The 11084-nt window shown below is 44.9% G+C and overlaps 1 protein-coding gene across 1 annotated transcript in view; it reads right to left on the bottom strand.

Moving 5' to 3' along the window:
• LOC103608330 (talin-2) overlaps positions 1-11084 on the bottom strand; it is a gene marked incomplete at its 3' end in the record, with an annotated part of 81330 nt that overhangs the window by 15233 nt on the left and 55013 nt on the right. The window contains exons 21-24 of the mRNA XM_008592779.1: positions 6225-6365; positions 5590-5771; positions 4356-4488; positions 1574-1675 (exon numbers count right to left, since the gene is read on the bottom strand). Of these exons, the coding sequence (XP_008591001.1) occupies positions 1574-1675; positions 4356-4488; positions 5590-5771; positions 6225-6365 (558 nt within the window). The remainder of the gene's footprint in view (positions 1-1573; positions 1676-4355; positions 4489-5589; positions 5772-6224; positions 6366-11084) is intronic.

Below are 11084 nucleotides of genomic sequence, written 5' to 3'. Positions count from 1 at the left end.
CCAAGAGGGCATGGCCCTGCCAACACCTTGATTTTGGACCTCTGGCCTCCAGAACTGAGAGAATACATTTCTATTGTTTTAAGTCACTCACTTCATGATAATTTATTACAGCTGCCACAGAAAACTAATACAGGTTGGGTCTGAAAATTTGCATTTTTTTATCCCTTCCAGGTGCTGCTGCAGCTGCTGATCTGGGACCCCCACCTGAGGACTGTAATGAAGCACTGGAAACAATGTGGGGATTAACTCTCCACCCATAGCTCCTCTGGACAGGATGCCTGTAGGCTGCATGTGTCCAAAACTCCCTTTTAGAAGGTGAGAGACCGATTTAGCCAAAGGCCCAAGAGTAAATTTGTAAGCCAAGTGACATAAATATTTTTCTTTTGATGCCACCCACTAACACAGGAACTAATCTATTCTAATAAAGTATCTGCAGAGACATGGATATTGCCCTCCAAAGACGTTCAGAAATATTTTCATACAAAATTTCTAATGGAATCAAAGGTAACTGCTGAAACAATGCCCAGCTTCTCTGCCAAACTCAGTTTCCCTGAGATGGGCACACAGGCAGTAGCCCCAGGCTCCAGGCCTGTCCCTCTACTCCCGCAAACCTCTCCACACAGGTGGACAAGCCCTGTCCCAATTACAAAGAAACTCGGTGAAAAAAATGAAATTCGCCACACTTGAAAAGGCAGAGAGGCACTGGCCATTTTAAATCTCAAAAACCACTCCACAGAACTAGGGGAAAGATTAGTAGGCCCTTAAGCTATTCTGTAATTCGGAAAAGAAAGAATATTGACTTTCTAAAATCGATTCCTGCAGAGAAGATTTTGGCTACTGCATTTCTTAATATGCACATCGATACTGCTGGCTGAACTGATAAATGCTAGAAAACCCCGAAGGTTGTTAAAAATTCAATTTCTAGCTTCTCCCTGCTGGGGCACAGGCTGCATGACAAGCCAATTCTCCTTGAAGGATTTGCAAAATGAACCCCAAACAGGCCAAACATAATCTGGCAATTAAAACAATGTGGTATGAACTCTCAGTTAATGACTCCTCTGTAGTGGGCACATAGGGAGGCTTTGCATGTCCACAGAGAAGTGTGCATGTTTGCTGTGCCTCCTCACGTGTAAGAATAGACACTATATTAGAAACCACAGAAGAATCGTGCACCCTTAAACGTATCAGAATGGGACCAGCCAGCCAGGGATGAAAGATGGCGGACTTCATGCTAGAAGTGTCAACCTCATTCTCTGGTTTATTTCAGCAAAGGCTGGGAGCAGCAGTTGACTGTACATGACCTGTTCGCTAAAAAGTCTGACCACGACCAGAAAAATTTCACTGCAGTTTTCTTCTCAGCTCCAGGTGAAAAAAGATCCTGAAGCACCTGCACCTATTTCTGGAGAAGATGCCAGAGGGAGGCTCAGTGCTATTTTCTGCAGTTTAAGCCAGCACTGGTCCCAGGCACAATACCCGGTACCCCAGAACTTGAGGAAGTATAACAACAAAAATCAATAAAACCCTCTCTCATGAGCACTCGTGCTCTCAGCAGGATCCCCTTTGTGCACATTACCTTATGTCCCAGCTGAGCAGCTTCTCCCCGAGCTGCTGTGGCGATGGGATCGATAAGGTGCCCGATTTCCTGGACCACCGAAGTCAGCTGCTCCTGGAGGGCCTAAGGAGAGAATTGTCAAGTTCATTCTGTAATGGCTCCCCATGGAGCTGCACCAATTCAAAAGGCCCATATGAAAGGCGAGAGAGGCCATGTAAAATGCCTGGATGCATCATGAAGCCTGCCCTGCTCCTCGCAGTGACACCTCAGCCCCCTTGGGCTGGACCCCTCCACAGTTCCTCCTGAGAGAGACAAGAGGCAAGCCTGAGAGTCACCTCCTATTGGCTTCCAGCTCCTGCCAGCCCTAACAGCTGATGCTACTGATATCTTTACTTGAGGTTATTCAACATAATTGCTGGAAATGTAGGACAGCCGTGCCTTTCCAAGAAAGAAAGACAACTTCATCCAAATGGAAACAGCTAATGATGGGGTCTGAGGGAACATCCAGGTTGCTGTGTTCTCAAAACTTAAGGGGGGAGTGGAGAGGAGGGTGATGAAAAAATGAGATCAACTTTCTGAAAGCAGGACTACTTCCCAAACAGTGCACAATAAAAATGCCAGGTGAGATGCCTATCAGCTCAGACTCCCAGCTCACTGTATTTGGTGGTGTGCATGAAGATATTTGCAATGGGGCTGGCTGGTTAGCTCAGTTGGTTAGAGTGTGGTGCTGGTAACACCAAGGACCAGGGTTCCATCCCTGTACTGGCCAGCTGCCAAAAAAAAAAAAAAAAAGAGAGAGAGAGAGAAAGAGAAAAGAAAATGACACCCTCAAGGCATTTCTTCTCAGGTTTGAGAGAGGGTTTAGTTTCTCAGTCCCAAAGATCTGAACTCATACTGTAAAGAGACAGAGCAAGATAGCTAAATGATACTGGGAGTGTGAGGTGGGTGGGGAATTCAAGGGTGGAGATTACAGATTGAGCATCCCAAATCTGAAAATCCAAAATGCTCCAAAATCTGAAACTTTTTTTTTTTTTTTTTGTCCTTTTTGAGACCGGCCGCACCGTGCTCAGCCAGTGAGCGCACCGGCCATCCCTATATAGGATCCGAACCTGTGGCGGGAGCATGAAGTCTGCCATCTTTCATCCCTGGCTGGCTGGTCCCGAGTGCGCCACAGGCTCGGCCCTAAAATCTGAAACTTTTTGAGTGCCAGTGTGACACTCAAAGGAAAGGTACATTGGAGCATTTCAGATTTCTAGATTCCAGATGCTCAACCAGTATGTATAATGCAACTATCTGAAATTTTAAAAAAATCCAAAATTTGAAATACTTCTGGTCCCAAGCATTTCAGACAAAGGATACTAAAACTGTATTAACTAGTAGCAGATAAGCTCAGGTCCCTTTGCAGGACTCTTCACGGGTGCTCCACTTGATAGATTCAGGATTAATAGATAGAACACTAGGCATTTTAGGTCTATACACACCAGCATGGTATTGGGTGATTTCTAACAAAGTGACAATCTCCTGCTTATCAGAAATGAGACTCTAACCTTTGCTACTTTCCCACAGGACAACGCCGCATGTGGGTTGGAGGGCTTTGGGCAGAGCTTACTCAATGAGAGGAGCAGCACAACATGCAAACTTAAAAACAAAATTCTGGAAAAGTAAAGGAAAAAGATGAAAAATAAAGATAGATGGGGGTAGATAGAAAGAAAGTTTCAAAAAGTCCAAGGATCTTATTTAGTTAATTACTCATCATCTTAGTCAAGAATGCAAGAATATTCCAGCAATGTGTCTTATTACAGATTGCTTATTAAATTAAATATGGTAAGACTAAGGAGCACATGCAAGTACAGCAGAGGAATTTTCTTCCAAGTGAGGAAGTCAAGATAAAGGTAGACTTTAGGAGGGATGGTGAAAGGATGGATACACAAGGGGACTTCTGAGGTGCTGGTCATCTTTATTTCTTGCTTTGGGTGCTAGTTAAAGATCACATTTAGTTGGTGATAATTCATCAAGCTGTTCACTTATACACACTTGTCTGTACCCATATTTTACTTTAATAACAGGCCAAAAATAGTAATTCTAGCATTTTGGTCAGGATGAGAGAAATTGGAGGTGAAGCTGGAGCTCTATTAATAAAAACGAACAATACCAACTATGGGCCAAAGCTCATCATTAATAAAATCAGTGGCAGTAAATTAAGCATCAATAAACTGACCACACATATTTACTAAGCACCTTCTGAATGTCAGGCACTGTGCTTTCAGTAAAGAGAGAAGTATGAATCAGGAGCCTTTGGAAAGGTAATAGAAAAAAACTCAAAGGAAAAAAGGAAAATTCTAAACTCTGGAAAAACTGGCGAGAAAGGGCACAAAGTGGCACTGAATTAATAACAAAATGCCAAAGGTCCCCAAATGCTAGATACTAAATAACGCAGGGAAAAATCCTTTACCTCTGAATGAACAAAACGCCTAGATGTTCAACTGAATATGGTAATCCCACCTGACTGACATACTCTAAATGATCTGATATTGATCATTTCCCCCTGAATCTCCACCACATTTGAACTTCCCAGCCCTACTAGGATGGGTATTCCCTCCCAACACCGTGCTTTTCTACTCAGCCTCTGCCTTCCTCTCTCCAGAAACTCCCCAGGTTGGTTCCACAGGGGAAGGCAGTCTAAGGCAGTGAAACTCTGGCATCACAAACATTTTGGCCCCACCTCTCCCACTCCCCAAAGCCTGATGCTGAGATTCTTCAACCCCTCCGGAGGCTTCTGAGCTGCCCGGGGGCCCCAGCTTACCTCCACAGAGATGTCATCCCTTGTGGCCAGGCTCTGGCTCACAGCTGCAAGGGAGGCCTGCTCAATGTCCCGGATGCACCGGTTGATGCCATCGATGGAGTAGTCACACTCCCGCTGTCCAGGGGCCTTGTCCCTGGAAGGGACAATGCAAGTCAAACACAGGCTCCTTGAGCGAGCTCTAGTCCCACAACTTGCTCCAGCACTGGTAGGCCAGGAGCCCCTGTCCACTCCTTACCCCAGTTCATCACCTTATTTAAGGAGTGAATCCCTGACCCTTTGCTTGGCAAAGCCTCACTGTATAGCCCATGCATTCTTAATTTAACACTTGAAATAACTACTTATTTCTGGTGGAAAGGTTACAGTGCTGCCCTCATCTCAGGCTGATGCTAGGCAACTGCAAAGGAAACAATTTGGACTTGGATTCTTCATTGACTGGCTTAAGGATAGGACTCTTACTTAAAACAAACAAACAAAAAGTTCAGCACTGTTTCCAGTGCAAACATATTATGCTCTCTCCATTGCATACTAGTCACAACGTCCTGTGCTGTGGTAGGAATTAAAGTATTCAGTGAATTTTTCTTTTCAAGAAAGCAAACTGTGGTTTTGAGTTTCAAAAAATACTGGGAAGCAAAATATAACTAAGGAAAGAGATGCATTTTGTGCTGTGGGATACTAATTTTGGTCAACTTCAGAAATGTTCTATCTACTCAGGGGATGTTTTTTCAGGATCTTACTATCACCAAAGAGGTTGGAGATACCTCAAGTTACTGTGGGCCCTAGAATATTCTGTCTTATTAGCAAAGTTAAAGATAACTCCAAATCCTGCTAAATAAACAATGGTGCTCTTTACCTAAGCTCCTAGGTATACACAAAGTGATACAATGGTTACAAGGAATGGTTACATTGGGCTTGGGGGTGACGTTGGGAATGTTTCCTAAATCCTTTCTGCCTAAATTTTTCATTAGTACAATGGAAACAATGGTGGTACCTAACTTACAAGACTGCTGTGATGATCAAATAAGGTAATACAGGTAAAATACTCGGAATAATATCTGGCATACAATAATTGCTTAAGTTGGCTATTATTGTTGTGACCAAGGATACCACTGGTCCCAAAGAGGTAAAGAAAAAGATGATGATGCACAGCATCGCTATGAAGTAAAAAGCCTGGTGGACTCTTCCTGCCACCCTGTTCAGATGCAGGTGAGGAGCAAGCTCTGGATGGGAAACTGACCTGATAGACGTGATGAGACTCTTGATGGAGTCAGACACAGTATGGGAATGTCCGGCCAGCACAGACCAGGTGGGCGGGTCTTTAGGGTTGATGGCCAGAGAGCGTGCAGTGCGGATGAGGTACGATGAGCTTTCCAGCATGGTCTTGGCCGAGACCAGGATTGGTTCCTGTGCCTGGGAGCCCTGAAACCAAACAGCAGAGGGGTCAAGGGAAGGCATGCAGAGAGTACATGAGTTGGGCCCTGGAAGGTCCTGCTCTTTACCAAGTCACCACCTTTGCCCTTTGGAAGAAGACAAAGGCAGGGAATCACATAGGGTGGCTTACACAGGGTCTGGATGGTGGGGACTAGGGTCCATATTCACTCCTTAAATAGCATTTTTGAGTGTGACACATCCCCGGAAATAATGAGCCCCAAACCTATGCAGAGAGATTGTTCTCAATACATAAGGCTAAGCTATCTCTCAAGAAATGTGTAGTTATTGAGTTTAACTCTGTGCACATAACATTGTTGTCAATAACAACAGTACCCTACATACTGAGATAGTACTTGTGGAGTTTAACTATTCATGCTCACTCAGTGCCACACCAAATTAACTCAAGACCCCAGAATTACCTTTGCTGCAAAAACTGCTTACCTCGGAGCTGATCTGGGCGGGAATGCTGACAAACTCCGGGTTTGATGCAAACGCCGTAAGGTTCTCCACGGCTTCAATCAAGGGCGCCGTAGCAATGCGACACTTATTGCGGTTGTCTTCAGAGAAATCCCCATCCAGGGCCTGATGGGAGAAAACACAGAGATTTCACCCCACTGAGAAGCACAGAACATTCCTGAACCACAGCAACCACCGCCCAGGGAAGGAAGGTGGTTCAATGGGAATACTGAAAATGTTTGGGGTATTTATAAACAATAAATACGGGCTGATTGGAGAGACACCTGCCATGAAGTAGAGGGCCAGGTTAGCAATGGCAGGGAGTAAAGCAGAATGTGCAGCTCCCAGGATGGCTGGCCTCACACTCAGTCAGCTTCCCACTCACAGGAAGCAGAAACATGAGGTCAGAGTCAGATAGTGCCCGGCATGTCACTCCCTATAAGCCATTCTATTGGATCCTGCAGCTAAACCACTTTCTTCCCCCTGTTTGAGACTATAATTCTTCGGTTCCTCTCCTCCATTTTCACTCAGATGAAGTCTATTCCCTCCCAAATGATAAAAATACTTAACATTGCATAGCACTTTTAACTCTAAGTTTTACCTGGGTGTCTCTGAATGACAATCAGAGGTAGGGCTGGGATATTTTGAAATGAACACAATGGAATCCAATGGGAAGGACCAGAGTAGAACTGCCCACAACCATATGGACAGATCTCACAAACATAATATACATTTAATTAAAGAGGCCTGACACAAAGGGGTACTTATGGTAGGACGCCTTTCATGCAAAGCACAAACAGAAGTAATCTAGGGTATCAAAAGTCAGGTCAGCCTCTGGAGCAGGTAAGAGTGGGGCGAGCACAAGAGGTTTTCTGGGTGCTGATAACATCGTGTTTCTTCACTTGGCTATCATTACCTGGGTGTGTTCAGCTTGAGAACATACACTGAGCTCTACATATGAGATGCATTTTCTCTTCTATGTATCTTATGACTCACATTTTTTTTTTATTAGCAGCAAGTAACCCAATGGCATTGAGTGATCAGTCATGTTGCTGATTAATGGCCTAGACAGATAAGAATTCAGGTATGTGTCCTGTGATCCACGCCACGCTCACAAAGTGTTAACACTTGGATTCGAGGTGCCTCAGCCCCGGACTCCATGTCCTCAAAAATAAGACTGTTAGAATCCAACAGCCTGTGACCCAACAGCAGCGTCCCTGCTCCCAGAAAAGGGCTACATTCAAGGAGGCAGTTATGGTTGCAGACACAGGTAGATTTCCTTGCTAAGTGACCAAACTTTTAATTTAACCCATATGAGCAATATATAAAAGCCAATTTAAACAATTAGTGAGCAAAAAACAGAGACACCAGCACTACGAAACAAACTGGATCTGAGAGGGGGACTTCTGTTTTTCAATAAAGCAAGAGGAGGCAGACACGGTTGGTTTGGAGACTGTTTCTGAATAACAACTTACATTCCAATCACGCCTTGGCAGCACGGGATAATAATTACACAACCACAATGCTAATATTTTCAGTGGAATTCCCACAAGCCTGGCTAAGTTACCATCTTCACTAATAAGGTACCTGGCTGGCCTTGGCTCACACCCTTCCCCCCAAGACAGGCACTGACCCTGCCCTAACTTCTGCAATTCTGCATTCTTCCAGGCACAGTGGAAACCCTACATGCCTGCTCCTTTTTATTCACATACACAGCTTCATTTCCAGCTGCCACTTAGATACTTAGTAGACATGGATTTCCACTGCTCACACTGGGCGTATAGATGTGAACTGTCTTGGCACTTGAATCTTGTGCGCCATTAATGGCACTGATTCCTTGAGGTTGGGCTCCACCAGGCTTCAGAACAATTTGGGAACACCCTAACAGTAGGAGGTAGCATGGGTGCCACCTACCAGGAGCCTGACACAAGTGGCCCCAGCAGAGGCAAAGTGAAACAGGCAGATGGCAAGAGCAGTGTGAACTGTCTTGGCACTTGAATCTTGTGCGCCATTAATGTCGCTGATTCCTTGAGGTTGGGCTCCACCAGGCTTCAGAACAATTTGGGAACACCCTAACAGTAGGAGGTAGCATGGGTGCCACCTAGCAGGAGCCTGACACAAGTGGCCCCAGCAGAGGCAAAGTGAAACAGGCAGATGGCAAGAGCAGACTCTGCATTCAACGGCACTCAGGTCCCAGCTCCACCAGTGGCTGCGTGACCTTTTCCCATCACACCCCTTCAGCTGGGAGGACGCGGCTTCTGGCTTCACAGGAGATGATCACCCTTCCCTTGGTGCTGGTCACCTTCCCGCTTCTTACCTCTCCACACTCTTCCCGTTCCCTTTTCTACCTCCCACAACCATCTCAGTCTATTAGGAAGGAAGGCATCTATCTGACCAAGTCACCAACCTTAGTTGAATTTATTCAAACTGAAAAGATAAATCTAGGTAAAATCTCAAGGAATGCTTTCCTAATTGGGCAGCTTCATACACTACACCAATAGGATGAAGAAGGGATTTTTTTTTTTTTTCATAGACTTTGAGGGTTACAAAGAACCTTAAGGACAAATTAATCCTAAACCCCCAATTTTCCAGATGATAAAACCAATACGTGGAAAGTGACATGCTTTGCTAATAAGTACACCTTGCTACGTACTGACACGCCTCAAACAGAATTCCAACCCCTGGCTCCCTGCTCTGCCACTGACCTTAGTCAAAAGAATCAAGAATAAGAAATAAGCCCAGAACAGACTTACTTTACCAACCCAAACATAAGGATGACCAAGAAAACATACTTACAGCCAAGTCAAATTCGCTCACAGAGCGCTGGATCGGGTGTCTGTGGTACACACTGGAAGTGCTTAAATGCAAAACCCTGAGCTTTAACTCCGCTGCGAGGGGCAAGGCCAAACTTCGACTCCTCAGAAAAACAAAAGCTGGTGTTGCATAATTTCTACTTGGCACCCAAACCTGAGTGACTGCACATTTAAAATAACATTCCATTCCACACATCAGATTCAAGCTAGGTAACGAGCTGACTGAAGAGAGAAAAGCAGGCAACTTGTGTATGTGTAACCTGCAGAGACAGCAGCCATGGTTGAGGGGGTGTCCTCCTAATTTGCCTGGCACTCAGAGCAATCCTGGCAGGTAGTACGAATGCAGAAAAGGATCCTGAGCCGAGCTTTGGGGTTTTAAAGAATGCCATCCGCAGAGATTTAAGAAACATGGGTGCATACGTTCTACGTGGGTGCTGGAAAGTCACTGTAAGTCAATCCGCTCCTGCCCCCGGGAGCTTCTGCCCGTTCCCTCCCTTCAGCTGGAATTTAGGCTTGGGCATATCCTCACAGTTAAAAGAAAAAAAAAAAAAAAAAGNCAGGAGCCTGACACAAGTGGCCCCAGCAGAGGCAAAGTGAAACAGGCAGATGGCAAGAGCAGACTCTGCATTCAACGGCACTCAGGTCCCAGCTCCACCAGTGGCTGCGTGACCTTTTCCCATCACACCCCTTCAGCTGGGAGGACGCGGCTTCTGGCTTCACAGGAGATGATCACCCTTCCCTTGGTGCTGGTCACCTTCCCGCTTCTTACCTCTCCACACTCTTCCCGTTCCCTTTTCTACCTCCCACAACCATCTCAGTCTATTAGGAAGGAAGGCATCTATCTGACCAAGTCACCAACCTTAGTTGAATTTATTCAAACTGAAAAGATAAATCTAGGTAAAATCTCAAGGAATGCTTTCCTAATTGGGCAGCTTCATACACTACACCAATAGGATGAAGAAGGGATTTTTTTTTTTTTTTTAACATAGGCTCCCAAATCACAAATCATGTAGCCCACTGCTATTCACAGGACAGAGCCTTGAATAACATGGACTCGAATGCCTAGCTACCTCAACCACTTTTTTTCCTTCTGCAAAAAGAAAGTTATTTTCTCCAAAGGAGGCATTTAGCACCAGAAAGAATGTTTTGCCCAGATAGTATTTCACTTCTGAATTCTGCTTCCCCTGGGCATGGCTGGGCCACCTAAGTAGACTGAATACTCAAATCTGCCCAATGGTGAAATTTTAGGCAGGCATGAGTTTCCTGTTTTAGAGTGTCTAGTACAACAGCCATAATGATGAGAGGGTGAATTCACTTAGCCACCTGTGCAGGCCTCATCAGGACTAGGGCACTCCCAGCCCCAGGGCCAGCTCCTCTGAGTGTTCTCACTAAGCAAAATCTCACAGGGATCTGGGTGAAACAATTTCTGTGTGTGCACAAGAATTAGAGGCATAGACTTTGAGGGTTACAAAGAACCNCTCACAGTTAAAAGGAAAAAAAAAAAAAAAAATCCCAACACTAAGAAGCATAAGACTTAGAGCAAAATGCAGCTATGACAACAGCTATCTTAAATATTTAGGGAACTACATATTTATTTGTTTTTCTGTTTGACAGTATATATAACCATTCCTTCAAATAAGAAATCTACTCAGTATATCATACAGTGCGCTACAGTGAAATGACCGTCACCGCTTTCCTATTAGTAAATTAAAAATGAAGCTCATCGTTCTGGCAAACCCTGCCACACAATGGGAATCGAAAAACCAGGCACATTTCAACAAGTTGGGGGGTGATATGCTCATTTTTGTCCCTCTTGCTTTGCTGCTGGTTCCCAGGGTGCTCACGGGAGACAGGCCTTTATCTTGTCCACATTATAATCACCCTACATTCCTCCTCTGATGTTTCTGCACAGGCCTATCTTTAAGGCTATCACAAAAGCTCATTTGCTGCAGGGAACTGCAAAGAGGGTTTGGTACTGTGAGTGGAATCTGAAAAGAAGATGAGATCTTAACAGAGATGCTTTATATAGAGA

The sequence above is a fragment of the Galeopterus variegatus genome, unplaced genomic scaffold (assembly GCF_000696425.1).
Source record: "Galeopterus variegatus unplaced genomic scaffold, G_variegatus-3.0.2 Scaffold8312, whole genome shotgun sequence".
Classification (NCBI taxonomy): domain Eukaryota; kingdom Metazoa; phylum Chordata; class Mammalia; order Dermoptera; family Cynocephalidae; genus Galeopterus; species Galeopterus variegatus.
Note: the sequence above shows the minus strand (reverse complement) of the source record. Positions and strands in the feature narration are given on the sequence as shown.